The 17,764-nt window shown below is 38.5% G+C and overlaps 3 protein-coding genes across 3 annotated transcripts; 1 reads left to right on the top strand and 2 right to left on the bottom strand.

Annotated features, from left to right (window-relative positions):
* Positions 1–620: 620 nt before the first annotated feature.
* LOC131430817 (N-acylneuraminate-9-phosphatase) lies at positions 621–14,319 on the bottom strand. The gene is made up of 3 exons (XM_058596033.1): positions 13,899–14,319; positions 2,217–2,699; positions 621–1,618 (listed from the first exon to the last, which is right to left on the bottom strand). The coding sequence occupies exons 1-3, from the start codon at positions 14,130–14,132 to the stop codon at positions 1,259–1,261; spliced, it is 1,077 nt and encodes a 358-aa protein (XP_058452016.1). The 5' UTR covers positions 14,133–14,319; the 3' UTR covers positions 621–1,258.
* Positions 7,871–10,755, bottom strand: LOC131430808 (neurochondrin homolog). Its single transcript, XM_058596021.1, has one exon. The coding sequence runs from the start codon at positions 10,343–10,345 to the stop codon at positions 8,162–8,164; it is 2,184 nt and encodes a 727-aa protein (XP_058452004.1). The 5' UTR covers positions 10,346–10,755; the 3' UTR covers positions 7,871–8,161.
* Positions 14,320–15,349: 1,030 nt separating the features above from the next.
* On the top strand, positions 15,350–17,193 carry LOC131430827 (large ribosomal subunit protein mL37). Its single transcript, XM_058596045.1, has 3 exons — positions 15,350–15,993; positions 16,056–16,518; positions 16,581–17,193. The coding sequence occupies exons 1-3, from the start codon at positions 15,470–15,472 to the stop codon at positions 16,836–16,838; spliced, it is 1,245 nt and encodes a 414-aa protein (XP_058452028.1). The 5' UTR covers positions 15,350–15,469; the 3' UTR covers positions 16,839–17,193.
* The last annotated feature ends 571 nt before the right edge of the window (positions 17,194–17,764 follow it).

The following is a 17,764-nucleotide window of genomic DNA, read 5'->3' on the forward strand; positions in this document are numbered from 1 at the left end:
TTCACTGCGCGTGATACTGGTAATAGGGAAAATCAAGTGAAGTGACATGTAAGTGAAGTGAATGTGAAAGTGAGAACGGTGATAAGGGCCATTATGTTGACAACAAACGCTGGCTGACAAACCTGATTTAGTAAAACCGTACTATAAACTTGAGTTCATCACTTATTCACTTTTTAAATTAGAATAACCAATTACTTTTTAAGCCGTTACATTAAGTATTACGAATTCGCTAGCTTTTTAGTAATTTAGTAAAATTCAATGAATTTCGTGGTTGGATACGTGGTGAGTTGCAACAAGAAGTTGCGACACATCGCTTTGAACGAATAAAACGGTGTAAGAATGTGTTCGAGTCTTGTTCTTATCTTCCAAATCCACATGCCATTTTCATCATGGGCGCGTTTAAGCTCAACAACAGTTCCAATGAGCGTTTTGTATAGCTCAGTGAATAAATTGCCAGTTCGATTTGTTTCATTTCGACCCTCAGTCCGAGGTATGTTTCCATCATCTTCGCAAAGCTGCTTGATGCGTAAAACCGAACGTGACCGGTGTTGGATGGGACCTTGGATAAGGTGGGGAATTTTCGGCATAAATGAAAAAAATGAGCTTCACAGCCCATCAACTTTGGTGAAAGCTTCTAACTGCAGCGTGTTGTGTTTCCAGTGTTGTATTTCGTCCGCTTTTGTGTAGTGAATTTCTACCTGTAGCTATAATTCCTTTTTTTGTTCGATTTTATTCAAATTACATCAATGTTTTGTGTACGAGCAAAATACGTTTCTGGCCAGCCAGAATCTGTTCTTATGTAAGGTTGGAAGATGGTTTTGCAAAAGTGTACAAAATAAGTACAGTATAGTATTCTCTCACTGCATAGTTTACCACATAATCTCAGGTACTTCGATACTCAATTCGAGAAGGGAAGTCCGTCTTAGTTTAGTTGTAATGATGTTGTTTATGTTGTTGTTCCGGTGCCGACTATTTTTCTAACTTTTTTTTTCCCTAAGTCTAGAGGCAAGCTGTTGATATCTATGCCTACGAATTACACCGCTAAGATGCGACTAAATTAGAAACTGTGATTGAACAGTTGGACCCATGGTTATCATCAATTCGACGGCTTCTGTTCTACAAACTTTTAGCCAGAATTCATCATTTCGAATCATCCCAGTGTGCCCTAACAATTCAATCCTACAAACAAACGTCGACATCCTCATCTAAAGAGAGCTTTGCTACTACTTCTCTATACTTTAGCCCTACTCTACACAGCCTAATTACTGTCCATGCTACCGTTGCTGTCGCACGAGTTACTGCTAGAGCTGAAAAGATCCGGAACATCTGGCAGGAAACGATTGTAGCTAGCGTCACGGTTGCGAGTTGTCTTTTGTACAAACGATCCGGAGCCTCTTCTTTCGTCCAATGGACGCTTTTGCTGTAGATGTGGTGTACGTCTGCGCAGAACTGCCGGCGGTACCGGTGGGAGCACAGAAGGTAAATCCAGCAAACTTTCCACTACGAAATCCGGTCGAATGTGGTCATCTAGATCGGCCAGAGTTTTGTCGTGTCCCAGCTGTAGATCCTTTGGTAGCGGTAGCCAGATTGTAGCGCCCATTTTCGACTCGATACCACCCTGCACGTGCCGTGGTGACAAATCCGGGGGAAAATAAGATAGTGACAGAGAGAAGACACAGTTGTCGTTGGCACGAGCCAGCAAACAACGATGGATTAGTAAAATGTCAACGATTTTGGTGTTGGTAAATGTTTGAACTGGTATAAATAAGTTGAGAAGTATGATTTTTTAGTATATTGTCCAAAAAACTAGGGATTCTTTCTAGAAAATGCACATCACCGGAGGGGGCCATGTCCATTTTCCCATCGAATCCAGTCATTTCAGTGAAACAAATACATTTTTCTCAACACAAGAGCAAATCAACACTCACTTACCACCGGCGGCTATAAGGATCCATCGTACGTGTCAGTGCGATCGCGATCGAGTTTCCGGTCGCAGGATCCGATTTCTCTTGACTATTTTCCCTAACAAAAACTTTTCGCTTTCGACCAACAAAGTGTGTTGCAATTATCCACAACATTAAAAATACAAGCTAGCAAAGACCATCCACTCGAGTACTTTTGATCAAGTTTGGTTCTTAGAAAAAAGTGTCTCGCATGGCTGCTGTAGGAATATCGTATCACAGGCTCTCGCGCTATTGGATTGATTTTCAACTCACCTGAACGTCAGTTTCCAGCTTGTCACCGATCATGGCACATTCATCCGGCCGCACTCCCAGATAATGGCAGGCGGCGTAGAAAATGTTCCGCTCCGGTTTGGCCCACGGCAGATCTGCGGAAACGAGAATACAATCGAAATAACGATTCAGAGACAACCTGTCGATCTTCTCCCACTGGGCCGCCGAAGGCCCATTCGAGATGATTCCCAGCAGATAGTGCCGACGAAGGGATTTGAGCATGCTGATAACTTCCGCGCCGGGGGTGAGATAACGGGTGCGATACTCCAGCCATCGTGCGTACAGCTCCTGTGCCAGATGTTTGTAACCGGTGGGAAGAACATCCATCCACAGTTGGGTGCGCCACTGGGCCAGCGGCATGTCCGGGTTGTCCGGGCAGCGACGGAACGCCGTCAGGTAGGTCGTGCATATTTCACCGGCATGGTCCCGTGGCAGGCCGTGCTCGCTAAACAGATAATCGGCCACCTGAAAAAAGCGGAAAAAATATATTGAATATCGCTATTGACGACAAGACATATTTTCAGACAACAACGCAAACGCAGCAAGCGAGTTTGCTATGCGCCGGTTGCTCTGGCAATAGCAAGTAACGTGCTACATGCAGAGGAAGATATTGTAAAAATAACCAAATTTGGGTTTCATGCAACGTGATTCATTTTATTGAAATAGTTACAAAAGAAAATCTGGTTTGATATTGAAAATATTGTTGCTTGAAACTACAAAACAAGATAATGATTCTCGCGTGATGGGTAAGTCGATACTTTTCACGCAGCCCGCCTGGGTTCGATTCCCAACCCCGCACATAGGGTCAGAAAGTTTTTCTGGTCCGAAGAGGCGAATGACCTTAAGGTTAAAACCTCTATAATCAAAAAAAAAAAAAAATAATGATTCTCAGAAAAGTAGTTCGTTTCATTCACTATTTTGATAAACATACCAAATAGTTTACTCGTGCGTTCCTGTCAATTTCTTGACAAATAATTTCATAGTTAATTTAATTATGTCGTTTTCGCTTGATGCCTAGCCTAACACAGTTTCCACTCTTACTGCTGTCAAACCGTTTGTTTGAAGCCAGTTTCGAACCTAGTTTCAACGTTGTTGAACTGAAAATCGAATCGGTTTCGAACCTGGTTTTTATATCCGGTTTGCTCAAACCCTCGTTGGTAAGTGCGAAATCAAAACAGTCTCGTGAAAAATGTTTGTTTGATGAAACTACCCTGGGTCAGTTTCAGTTTTCTCAAGAGAAAACAACATTAGAAAACTCAGTTTGAAATGAACGAGTTTTCGAAGAAGTGAATATTTGATGGGCTTCAAATTGACCCTCTTTTTACTTGAAATAAAAGATAAGATAATAACCTCGAATGATTAGTTAATTCAATTAACTTTGTTTGTTAAAATCACACATTTATTTTCATTTCATTTCAACTAATATTTCTATTTAAAAGGTGAAATAATATTAATAATTGATACAAAACTAACTGAGCTGTAAGTGTTCAAAATCTGACCGAATTTCTAAGTGTATTTACTCTTGAATTTCTATTTTGCACCCCTATATAGAAAACAAAGATGTGTTTCACAAAAATGCAACAATGTTGGCATAATCTGTTCGAAAATGCAACCGCAGAACTCTGCTGTACCCGCGGTACGGTACGGTAATGTTTCCATACAAATGAAGGACGAGAAAGTGAATGACCTGTATATTTAAATTATTCCAAAAGCGACACGTTCAAGAGGAATTATTTTTCAGGATGGTAATCATGAATCTGTTTTAAATAACGCTTAGTACTTAATTAAACATTTTTAAGCTGTTTGCTTTAGAATGTCAGCATCTCGAGGAGTGTAGTTTTAGTCATCCTGTCTCAAAATACATCTTGCGAGGGGTTTTACGTACACAAATTAATCATCTTAAGCTAGATGGAACTAATGACTGCAACGTGTCATCAAGCATTTCTCATAGTTGTATTTTGGTCAATCATGATCAAACGTTGTTTTTCCGACTTTTCCGTAACACCCGAACCATTTACGGTCCCGTAATGGTTTGCAAAGTGTACTTCCAGAAATTGAAAAAATAAAAAACAAAGAACAATGAACCTCAATTATCTGTTATTATTAGTCAGTCACTCAACCAAATAAATATCGCAGACGCATGAAAACGACGTTCGGCAGCGGAATTTCGTTTCCCAAATTTTACACGTAGTCGTTGTCGTAAGAAGGTTTTTCCTCAAACCTCTCTTTCTGGTTTTGTTTTCCACTGATCGTGACGATTCTAAGAATAGTATTTCCCGGTTGGATCCCTCTTTGCCTTGATGGTCAGGTCTTCTACGTCGTGTGGTGCCATACTTCTGTTCAGGTTAAGTTTTTTTCTTGGGGTGGTTCGTCTAATTCATTTCTTTTCTTTTTTATTCAGTTTTTTTCCTTTTGATTCAGTTTATTTTTCGTATTCGATAAGTCGTTTTAAAATCGAAGAATAAACAACAGCTGACAACTAAATGAAATACGTTCTCATCGTTAAAAAGCAATGAGTACTTGATTGGCATTTTGGCGTCACAGCCACACAAAAAAAAACACAGAAATATCCGCTGCCATACTTGCGCATTAGAAAAGAAAGGAAGATAAGGACTAGAATGAATGCAAGAAGAGTGACATAATTTCGTCCGGCAACATTGGCAACAGCGCAAGAAAAGTTTTAGTTTGAATATGACAGGTCATTTGTTCGTTTGGGATGACACTGGCAGAAAATATGTCTTTCACACGAACAGCTGTTGTCACTCTCGTTGCATCCACTTTCACTAGAAGTTTTACACGTAAATCAAGTATCCAATACAAGTATCAAAACGATGTCGTGTATTAGCGTAAAGCTGAAAATATTCAGCTGTAATAATGCAGAGATCATCATAAATTAAATACATATATAAATAAATTAAAACAAATATATTTCAGTACAGCAATTGAATATTTCTGTATAAAATGTTCATTTCGACCTAAGTAACAATGAGAGATTCTCTTTGTTTACTTTCTCTTTCGATTATTACGGTACTCTTAGCAATCCTTCTCTCCAATTATTTATCGGTAATAATAACTAAAGCTATCATCTTTGAATCTGCACTGAAGAAATTACCGAAAAAAGCAGGAATATTTCGCAATAATCGAAAGAGAAAGCAAACAAAGAGAATCTCTCATTGTTACTTAGGTTGAAATGAACATTTTATACAGATTTGTAATGTAATAAGATCACTTGTCGGACATACTCATTGGGTAGTTACAATTGAATCCTTTGATTAGTGATCCTAAAACCAGAGTTCAGCGGAGATATTTAGGAAACAAATTCTACAATTGAATTCAGAACTTTGATATAAATTTCAGATTTAGAATTTAGTTCCAGAGTACAGATTCAGAATTCAATACTATGACTCTGGAGCTGAATCCCAATTCGGAATTTTGGAACTAGTTTCTTGACTAGATTTTGAAACTGAATTTATTTCCTTACTAAGCTCGGGATTCGAAACCAGAAATCTTATTTCTGATTTCAACTTCAGAGCTCATGGACAAAATTCAGGATGTAAATTTTAGATATGGATTTTGGAGCTTAATGTTAGATCTGAATTTAATTCTTGAGTTCAGTTTCAGAATTAATTTCCAGAATGGACTGAAATGAAACATGGATTCTGCTGGAGCTAGATTTTGGAACTGAATTCAGTTCCTTTATTAAGGTTCGGAATTCCAGTTTAGAATTTAGTTTTAAAACTAAATACGAAACCTGAAAATGACCAGATTTCTAGATCTAGATTCCGAATCTGAAAAAAAAGACTCAATATTTGTAAACATTGGATAATTTCTACAGAAAAAACTGTCTTTAATTCGTGTTATGTAATTGAATGGTAGATTATGCTTCTGCGGCAATAAGTCGTACTTTAGTATAGATGCATTTCATTTGAACCTAAGTTTGTGAATATCGGTCAAGTTATGTCTAAGAAAAGTGAGTGAGTTCCATTTTTTAGTATATGAAACCACTATTTCCGGTGCTTAAGGAATCGGAAACCGGAAGCCAGGACAGCCGAAATCACTTTTTTAACCTTCTACTGACAATGACTATCAATTTGAGTAGTTTTTAGTTCATTTTATAAATTTTTTGTATATGTTTTGCTTCACCGTTTCAAGCGACGGTATAAAATTTCGAACACTTCATCCATTACCAGAACCCAGAGTAGGATTTGGATGAAATTAAGGATTTTTGAAAAGCTCACAAGGCCTTTTGAGTGTCCATTTTTGTTATGTATTGAGATACGAGCTGCGGCAGTTCTTTGAAGTTTTGTCTGTTCATGCGTAGAAACTGTTGGAATTTTGGCGAATCCTGAATAGGTTTTTAAAAATCTAAACCCATGTACGTCCGCGTTTGGTAGGTCGTTCTCCGTCTTTAATTTCCTCCAAATACAACACACTCAGTAGCAATGCAACGGACTTCTTTTGGCGAAATCTGATCGGCATTTTATTAGATTACGATATTCCTTGAAAAGTTCTCTGCACCACAAACTGCCTTTCAATGCGTGTGCGGAAAAACGGCCATAAACAGTGTCTGAATAGTGTAATCACAATACGTCTGTCCCAGTCAATCATAATAGCTGTCAAAATTGTGACTGCCGACAGTCAAACTTGACAGTTGCAGTCATTCAACTGTGGATAGTGTGATCACATTGCCAGACCAAATATAAACTGCCGAAAAATTACTTGTCTGTGCCAGATAAACTGACTAGTCTGCTCGAACCTTTAAGTAGGCAAAGACTTTCTGGCTCTACTAGATTAAACAATTAAGCGCTGAAGGAAAACAGTCACAATACGAAGAAAAACATGACCATGCTCGATCTTCGTCGAAAAAGCGGTTGAAAACTACCTGGAAAAAAATAAATTGGAGATCTGATCCCACCCGCCGTACTTGCTGAACGTTGCTCCATCTGACTACCACTTGTTTTGACTGGTTGCACACAGTATTTCTAACGAACACTCAAAAATTTGAACAAACTCTAAAAATGAACAATTTTGCTTGCCATATAATTCGCATACTGACAGGAAGAAAAAGATCTATCGACGGTCAGTATGTTGGATAAGAAAATAAACAATGTTTCCAACAAATCTTCAAAATTAAGAAAAAAAATTGAGCAGATGATTCGATGCATTGTCGAACAGAATAGTTTCCCCGGAACAATTATGGGTTTTGATCATAGAAAATTAATGTCACATATTTGATTAATCACAGTAGAGTCTGTGACTGGCTGGAAAACAAGAGCAAAACTCTACACCGCCTACTCGCCTTATAAGCGCATTTCAAATATAAAATGAAACACTAAAACACAAATTGATCAACCTTCGGTTCGGCAGAACGCGTGGGTAGGAAAAACCATTGCTTCTCCAAGGCAAATAAATAAAAAAAAAACCCGAATGAAAATGTTTACCACATTTTTCGAAAATACACACACGCACACACAAACAACCAGAAAATGATGGAAATCGCCGGTGTTGAGTGCGACGGACAAAACGAGGAGCGAAAGAACCGACAAACCTTGCGCTGTTTTTGCTATCGCTGTTGTTGCTGCTGCTGCTACTAACCGATGGAAATCGAGGTGAAGATTCTAAATTTATCCCACAACTTGTGCGCTCTTTCCTTGTTTCGAAACTCGGCCCACAAAGAAAAGAACATGGCATGGCGAGAGTTAGGAACTCGGTTTTGTGCGTAATTTTCCAATTTTCGTCGTAGCTACGGCTGGAGGCATGACTTGATTTTCGAAAATTCAGAAAAACTCGTAAAATTGTATTTGACAATAAAAAAATCGCTACATGTTTATTACGTACACAGACTTTCAAATTGGAGCAAAACACTAATACAAACGGATTCGTATCAAACACCAGCACTACTCGTCAAACGCCGATCCGTTGAGGGTTTAGTCGCCGAAAAGTTTCTTGCCCAGTTCCATCATTCGATGATTCCGGCAAACCTTCAGTGCATCGGCTTTCTTCAGTACGCCCGCAACGGACGGATGTGCGTCCACCAGTTGCGACAGGAAGTCCTCGTATGCCAGTTTCACATTCGGTGGCAACGTTCCTATTTTGACCTTCCGAAGTGTTTCGATGATTCCGGCGGCCCAACCGGATTCGACTGCGAATTCGGAGATCCACGGAATCTGCTTTATGATGCCGCTCATGGTTTGCATTCCGAGGAACCACAGTTCCATTATTTCGAACCAGTATTCCTTGTAGGCTAACGAAACCACCAGTGCCTGGGGATCATTGGATTCATCGATGTTGTACGCGTCCCACAGGAACCGAATCGTAGTCTGAATATAGCGACAGATTGAAAAATCATTCTTTTTTATCTTCGATGCCTGTTGCTTCAACAGTAGTAATCCGAGAACGGCTAAATGGCCATGTAGGACTAAATTTTCAGGGGTATCCTTCAGTTCCGGTAGGTTGTCGAAAATAAATCGAAGCATCTGAGCAAACACAGCACTCTCCTCCACTAGTTTTGGTTCCAGCACCGTGATGTTCATGAAAATGTTACACAGTGAGATGATGGCCGTTCGGGAATCTTTCATCTCATCCAACTGTTGCTGAGTCAGTTCCGGGTCCGGTTCGTTCATGCGCTTGAGACGCTCAGCACGGGGAACTGGAGGTTTCTTGTAGTGAGCGATCGACCAATGGAAAAGCAAACAATCGTACAGGACCTGTTCTTCCTTTTCTTTGAGGAAGATTTTTCGGGCTTCCTCTTCCACCACCAGATGGCACATTGCCGGGAGTGTCACGCGGAGAACATCCGCCGGTGCTTGCTCACGTGTAGGTTCAGTCCTAGCTTTGATACGGTGATCACGGGATTCGTAAAATGATTCATTCGCGAGTTGAAAAATGAATGGTATCAATTTGAAAACTTGGGCCTTTAGAGCGGAGGTTTCTTGGGCCATCCAAGCGCAAAGGACGCGAATCATGGCACAAGCAAATGCTTTCTCCTTTTTCTGTAGTTTGTCCTTTCTGGTTTCGTTTGAAAGCTTGGTAAATACGGACAACACTGCGGTGAAGGCCCCTTTCAATCCGGTATAGACCTGTTGCTTTTCCTTCTGCTCTAACTCCAACTGATCAGTGGACATGAAGTTAATCGACAGTTCCAAGATGATGAAACAAGCCGTAATGAGATCACCTTGAAGGAGCACCTGATTGAAACTTTTGTTTTCCATTTGCATGCGAACCTCAATAGCTGCTAGCTGCAACAGAAGCAGGAAGAACTTCTTTGGACAATCCTGGTCGCTAAGAGTCCACTCAATGCCCAAAACTTCCAAAATATTTGCGGTCAACTTGAGTGTTGGATCTCGTTGAGCTTTCCCAATTTTACTTTTAAGAATATCTGTCACTCCTTTGTACAAACATTCCGGCCAAATTTCTCCAGAAACGGTTCTTGAAACCAATTCTTTTCTGCACGTAAACAACAGAACCGTTATCATTTCAGCTAGTTCAAACTTTCTTTCGGCATGATCGGTTTCGAAATCCAACGAAACTCGTTGCAACAGCGCATGGAACAAGGTTGGATCATCCTCCCAGGCTGCCGGACCGAAATGGCTAACTAGTGTCACAATCAACGTTAGAGCCTCATCAATTTGGAAACTTTGCTGAGTGTAAACTTGAGCCATCTTTTTAACCACACCATGTTTCTTCAGTGCTTCCCGTCCAACTTCGTACGCTGCAATACTCTGCAGACAGTGGTACGCCTCGTTGATCACAATCAAATTATCGTCGTACTCATCGTCATCGCATGTGGACACAATTCCCAGGAACACTGGGATACTATCGAGCATATCCTGGTGAGTCGCCAATTGTTCATCGTCGCAGAAACTACTCAGTATCGACAGAGCAACACTTTGATAAGCTGATGCATCCGGAGCATCTTTGTTACTCAGCAACCGTCGAATAAACTCGAATCCAATTGAATCGAACAGCAGCCGCTTGCCAGACTGATTGCAATCCTTACTTTTAATCAGTTTGGTCACCATAAACAAGGCAGCAAACTTCTCTGTATCATTTTTGGCCCCCTTCAGTATGATGGCACACTTCCGGATCGGATCACTAATCTGGTCCGACATCGTGTACTTCCTTATATGGTACTAATTCCTGAATACTAAATTCAGCCGTTGGGGCTTTTCTTGTGAATGCGTATTTTCGTGTCCGGACGATCCCGCGGTCAATTCTCAACTAACGTTCTGAGAGATGATCGAGTACAGCAGTACTGCTCCAATGGCACGGCACGGCTCCACAATTAGAAAATAAGTTTTCTCTTCTGATTTTTTCGCTAAGAGAAAATGAGCTTTTATAACGATTTCTCGATTTCTTATTTCACCGGAGATAAAACTGTGGCTAAATAGGATGTTGCACAAATATCACATATTTTTAGGAAAATATGACAAAAACTAACTTGAATTATTGTACGTTAAACGTTTATCTCCCGGAAAAAATATTTTTTTTTTCATTTTCGGCGTGTGCTTTGTTTTGGTTTGAATATCTCTTTTTCTTTCGTTTTTTGACATTTCTACCTTATGACGAATGAGCATGAATCTCAAGCTTCTCAATTCAACAGCACCGCACGTGCGCGGAATGCGAGAGCTTTCTGTTCAGTGAAACAATTGAAAATGACGTAAACCCTTTATGACAATGGTTTTATTTTAAGTAAACTAACAATTTACTATTTTTTTAAAACAAATTTTAAACCAACTGCTAACATTTTTAAACGGAATTCCAAACGAACGAGTGCCAAAAAAAATTTTAAACTTAAACTTTTAAATTTTGACAGACGGGAATGAGAGGAGATGGATGGTGTCGCTGAATGATTGTTGGTGTTATGAACAAGTTTTGAAGCCACATTTTTAGGTAAATAATTGTGTATAAAATGTTCAAAATGACCCGTAAAAAAAATAAACCATTGATTTTACAGCATAAGCAATTGATTCACAATTGAATTTATTGTACACGTGTTTCAAACAATATGCTAACTGTACATTTGATTGTTTTCCAAGAAAAAATGTATGGGAAAATTTTATGATTTGAATTGTTACGATACTTAACAACCTAAACATTCTATTGTAAAAAGCATGTTCACAATTAATTGAATAGTGTATAACAATACATTAAAATATTTTTCAATGGTCAAAGCAAAATTGTGGAGGTTTTGTAACAACAAATCGAGTTACCAGGTTATTTTTTCAAAAATCTGTCAAAACTCAAAAATTTATCTGGATTTGTCTGGGTCTACAATATTTTTGCCGGATTTCATTTTCAGTGAGCAAAAAAAAATTCTCTCCACCTATCGTATAGGGGGCAAAACCATAAAGATCTAGCAAGATCTCACAAAATCTAGGAAAATTTGGAAAATCTGGCAAAAGATCTGGTTAGTTTGAGTGTCTGTCGAAACGAGAAATATCTGGCATTTATCAGACAAATCTGGCAACCTGGTAACGCTGCAGCAAATATTTTTTATTCGGGGACGAATGTAACAATGAGATTCTCTTTGTTTACTTTTTCTTTCGATTATTACGAAATGTTTCTGCTTTTTTCGGTAATTTCATGAATGCAGATTACAAGATGATAGCTTTAGTTATTATTATCGGTAAAGAAGTAGAGAGAAGGATTGCTAGGAGTACCGTAATAATCAAAAGAGAAAGTAAACAAAGAGAATCTCTCATTGTTACTTTCGTCGATTTGAACATTTTATACAGAATTTGTCTGTTATAATTCTAGGATGATTTTTCAAAAGATCATATGTACAAGTGACAGTTTCTCTTTGTTTACTTTTTCTTTCGATTATTGTGACGCGATTATGAAAGTTTACAATTCGAAGATCTCGGGTATCATTTTATACAAAAAATTGAATGGAGACGTGAAGTCCGCTTAGTAAATTAATAGAAGTGAAATACCACAAAGTTTAACGACAATGATCGATACGTTTAGAAGAATAAAAATTTTAATAAATTATTTCGCGTGCTCAAACTTGAAATCAATTTCAAGTATGAGTTTTTAGGCTCGAAATTCCGGAGTTTACATCGTTTTGTAATCCGAAATAATCTACACTATCAAAGGACATTTAGAATGAAACTTGACAATTGTGAATAGGGCGCTGAATGTAGTACTCCTTAATCAAACTGCAAGTCCACGATCATCATAAATTAATTGTTTCCTCCTTTAGTTTTTAATACTTTACTCCATTTATAATTCTATTCGTTCGAATTTGCTTACTACCAAGAGCGAAGGCATTGAAGCAGGTAGACTACTTGGCACTCGAAATTGAGCAAACAAAACTTCAAATGACTAGGTACGATTAATCAACTGACGATGAATTCCGGGAGCTTCACTTGAAAATGGCAATATGCTGACTGTCAGCTGCCATAAATTTCATTTTCATCTTATATTATTCGATTGAAAATGAAATTTCACCGCACTGGCACTGATTAATGCCATTAACCGTTGCTTAGTGGATAAGAAGCCAATAAATTCGACTGCAGCAAGTATTCAATCCCGCGAAGCCGGTGGAAGACCGATCTAATCAACACCACAGGCGCAAACACAAAACTTGGCAAGAATTCTAAAATTTATAGTTAGAATTAGAATTAGAATTTTAAAAGAAAGTATTAATCCGGCATGTTATGCTGATTTTCTACATTTTTTTCAACAATTTTCAGAAAATATTGCAAGAAGAGGTGCTGTAAATGACATTTTCAGTTTGTATGGCTAGCTTAGAAATATTTTAATATATGAGTAAATTTTTAATTTGTTTTTGCATGTTATCCACATTTCATCTCTGCGAAATTTCAGTAATATATTTCCTAGATTTTCGCATATAGGATCTTATTGATAGTTTTCACGATCAGTTTTATTTCCAGTCTAATGCGGAAAATGCCATAACTAAATTCAAGCGGTGAAGGCATAGAATGCATAACAACACTCAAAAATCATTAACTTTTCTGTGAGGGTTCATTCAATCAGTTTATCCGTTCATTCATTGTGAAACCGAACTTAGTTATGATGACTTTACGATAACATCAACTAAAAATTTTGAATTTGATCAGTATCGAACGAGGAAAACAGATTCGAAAAATGACATGCGAATTCAGCTGTGGAATGAAAACCGCGCCTTAAAAAGACTAAAACAAATCATTGTTGAACTAAAAATTGATAAATCGGGGTAAGAAAAATAATAATAAAAAAAAACATTTATTGAAACGATCTTTTGAAATGTCATTGAATGTTATGACCATTTGATAAGTTACGTTGAATTTATATTTCCAGAATAAGCCATTCTGCAAGTGGTTCAGTAATCAGGGATGCCACTTTAATAGATTTCCAATAAATGTTACATATTTTCAAATTTTTGGCGAATATTTTCATTAACTTCTGCTGAATATTTCGATTATTACAACACGCCAACAAAATATTCTGACACTTTCGCCGACAAAAAATATTATTATTCAAATATTTGACTATTTGAACTGGTATCCCTGTACGCAATATCAGAGCAAAGAAAAAATTACATTCTAACTGCGTCACAAAATGAAATTGTTTTCTGTGATATAATAAAAAAGCCTAATTCATTAGGTTGATTCATCACCATAATAAACAACGAAAACATGAAACAAAAATCCCACTAACCTTGCTGCTAGCTTTTGCATCACCTTTCCGCGTCGGAATCAGAGTATTGTCCATATCGAAAAAGATCGTCGTTATCGGTTTATCGCAACGCTGCTGCTGCTGACCATCATCTCCCTGGAGCTCCTGTTTTGAGCTCAAAAAGAAACCCAGTTTTTCCTCGCTCTGTCTGCGTTGGATCTTTTCAGCTGGAACATCAACACACTGACCGAAGTAGTTTCTTCCAAAATTTTCCATTACGTTTCGGGGTATTTTCTACCGACGTCGTCAAAGTTATCGCTTCCACTGTTTTAATTTTTCGTTTGACTGATTTAGCAGCAAATCCCTTGGAGTGATCCTTTGGGAGCAATACAAATTCACGACTTTGTACACGCGAGCACAAACGAGCAATGAGCAAAAAATAATTTTCTTGTTCGGGAAGATCCTTGAGATTTGTCAAAAAATCGAGAGAAATTTCATATTAAAGATAAGATGCATTCAAAAAGGGAAGACAACGCATTCAACCAGTGTTGCCAATTTTTATGATTGTTTCCGATGATTGTATTGATTTTAGTTAGTATTATCGTCCTACAAAAATTGATTGTTCATTTGCACGAGTAACCTTGTCGAATTGTTAACTTTGTCGAAAACCCGAATTTTCCTATCGATTCTTGAATATTTCCCTTTCCGAGCTATTTGACTGTTTTTCTGGGTGCTCTCGACGCATTTATTGACCTTCCAAGAATCAGTTGCTCTGTTGGGCGTTTGAGTTTGTTGAAAAATATAGAAAAAAAAGTCACCAAAACAATTAGCGGCCCTTAAGCAGCCCTTACACGTGACAATATTATTGTCAATCCAAAGTATTGTCAATACCATCAATCCAATTGACTTGGTAACTTGAGTCCGCATTTTTCGAGAAAATCAAGTGTTTGGAGCTTCAAATATTGCAAATGAATATTAAAATATAGAGAGAAAAGACTATTGCACATATTTCACAGTTTCTCTCTGGAGAGAAAGTATTGTTGGATTGATGAGCAGTTTTGATTTTTTGACAATATTTTCGTCAATCCAATGAAGTTTCCGTTACACGATCAAAAGTATTGTCAATACTCCTTGTATTGACAATAATATTGTCTCGTGTAAGGGCCGCTTCACACGAGTCATTAAAAATGTCATTACTAAAAAATAATATTATTTTAATGAACGTGTAATGCAGTAATGAGGAGATTTCTATCAAATTTGAAATACATCATTATTTAGTCATCATTAAAAATGACAAAAATAATGCTCGTGTAAGAGCCGCTATTGTGTTTATGTATTCGAACGTCATTGACATTGATTGTCTCGTGCAAGGACTTTTATTCACCAACCCAAGCATAACCATCACTCTCCCTAGGATGCCGTCAAATTTTATGTTGGTTCACCCCTCGATCAATATTTACGAACAAGAATTAAAATAGGTAAAGTTATTCACACGTGTGTATGCGAACTCGCTTTGGATTTTTGCTGTCATTCGTGCTTGTTATTCAATCGAAATCGGTTTCCTCGGGGGAAATTGTTCGAAATTAGTAAATCTCCGGTGAGTCTTGTGCAAAATGCGTTTCACTGCTGTGCTTTTCAGGCAACACATTGGATTTCACTTCAAGAAACATTGGATTACTCAGGGCAAACGTGTTCCGGCCGAAACCGGTGCTCAGACGGAGTTAGCCGCTAGAGGCATTCCGGTTGTTGATCCAAACGAGCTGATCAAAACAAAAAGGGAGTTTGTTCCGTTTGAGATAGTGGGACAGCTTCCACCAAAGGTGAAACGAGACGTGAACCATCCATTGTACAAAAGTGAGCCTTGTTACTTGTTCAGTGATGGGAATGTTCTGCTGGAAGGCGTCAAACAAGCACAAGCTCTGCTCAATACTGTCGTCTATGATGAATTGCCACTGAAGGTGGAAGAGCGGCTCGAGAGCACCAAAATTCCAACGCAACTAGAGCGATCGATGCAGCAATCGGTCCTAGCTGCACTCGTGTTTGATGCCGAACAGGTGAAAACTGCAATCGTAAAAGTTCCAGACCGGCCGGCCTTCAAACTTCCTCGGAACTATGGCATTTCCAATGAAAGGAAAAAGTAGGCTATGTCTAACTTGTTGCTTTACTTCACTCATTTATGTATTCTTGTTTTCATTAAAGTCGCCTACTGCTTTCCAAATTACTTATCCACTGCGAGCGTTTTGCCGGGAAAACTGTGACATCAACGAGAAAAATCATTGAAAACGTAAATTTCATAGTTCCCGTCACCAAACATCTCGATCGAATCCAATTCAGTTTGAAGGCTGACACTTTCATGACGTCCACGGGACCGATTACTCCACTGGACAGTGCCGTCTACCGCCCACAAGATCAGAACTTACCGGATTTGTTTCCGGTTAAAGAAACCGTTACAATTCCCACCACAAACTTTTACGAGTGGCATAACGATTACCCTATCGCCCGGGACTACAAGTTTTCTCATCCGCATACAATTTTCTTGCACTGTGCACCAGAAGATGTCAGCAATCTATTTGGGACACCGGTCACAGATGATCAACGGGAAGGCCGAGCTTTACTGAAGGCATTTGCGGTGGCCGCTGCCAGAGCTCGACAACTATATGGGGTGAGTTCTTTCCGTTTTTGCGTTGCAGTTATTTATTTTGTGTTCCATCATTGTTCAATCAGGACAACGTGAAAGTTTTGCCACGTCCGATTACCGTTCAGGCCATCCAGACGGACAGTAAGTGGTTCCAATTCGGCATATTCCAACTGAACACACTGGACCTTACCGGCACCGATATGTCCGAGAACCGCAATCTGTGGTTCCGCAAGCCGAAGATGGATCTCTACTCGGATTGTGGATATCTGGTTGGGAAACCAAGTCTGCGTGATTACAACAAAAATGTGCTGAAGCATTTTGCTGTGTTCTATGGTAGTAGTTAGTGCATAGGCCAGTAGAAGCATCAATGGTGTGTTGCGATCGGTAAAATATATATAAAACCCGGCGAAATCGTTGAAAATAAGTGAAAGTTGTGAAACAATCATGTTACTTGAATCATATCCGATGATTCCAAGAGGAAATTACGAAATATGAGAACGGGCTAGGAGTCATTGCTAAGTTGGAAAACTTTTTTCTTTTACGTTTTAAGTATCCTTGCTGTACACATTGAAGCTCAAATTTCCAAATTCCTGGGATAATAATCCCTGTTGAACTAAGAATGAAATAAAGAATTCCTTGAAAAGAATACTTCAATAGCCAATAAACCCATTAATTGGGTTGAAGAGGCTTTCGTTTAAAGATTTTAATTTTATCAATTCTTTCAATTTTTGTCTCGTTTATAATGGTGGGCTAAAATACCTCAAGGTAGCAATATGAATCCATTTTTTATGGTAGTTCTTTAATGAAGCTGCGTGTTTTGTTTTGTTTTTGTGGCAAAATATTGGATCATTGTCCTAAACATTGGACAACTTTTTCTAATTTTTGTCACATTTTTCCTTTTAACTGTTGTTATGATCAAGAACTGGTCAACTTCAATATAACGCATGTTTTTTATCAGGTTTTTAAAAAAAAATAGCGCACCCTTCATTTTGAAGATGTATGGCAGTGTTGGGGTTTGACAGTTGGGGAAATGGCATTCAAAAAAAAAGAAGAGCAATGGTTCAAAATTTTGCTCGCGTGTCGCGAAAATCCAAACTACGCATGACAATTTGGTAAAATTTTCAAATGTGGCAGAACGAAACTGCCACCAACAAAAAATAGCTAAGGGCAACTTTCATCGATGGCTAGAAAGACTGGATCGGAAACCGGAGGCCGCAAAAATATTGAAAAATAGTAACCAGCTGTTCCAAGTTATCGTTCGAGTTGTCGC

This window comes from Malaya genurostris, chromosome 1, assembly GCF_030247185.1.
Source record: "Malaya genurostris strain Urasoe2022 chromosome 1, Malgen_1.1, whole genome shotgun sequence".
Classification (NCBI taxonomy): Eukaryota; Metazoa; Arthropoda; class Insecta; order Diptera; family Culicidae; genus Malaya; species Malaya genurostris.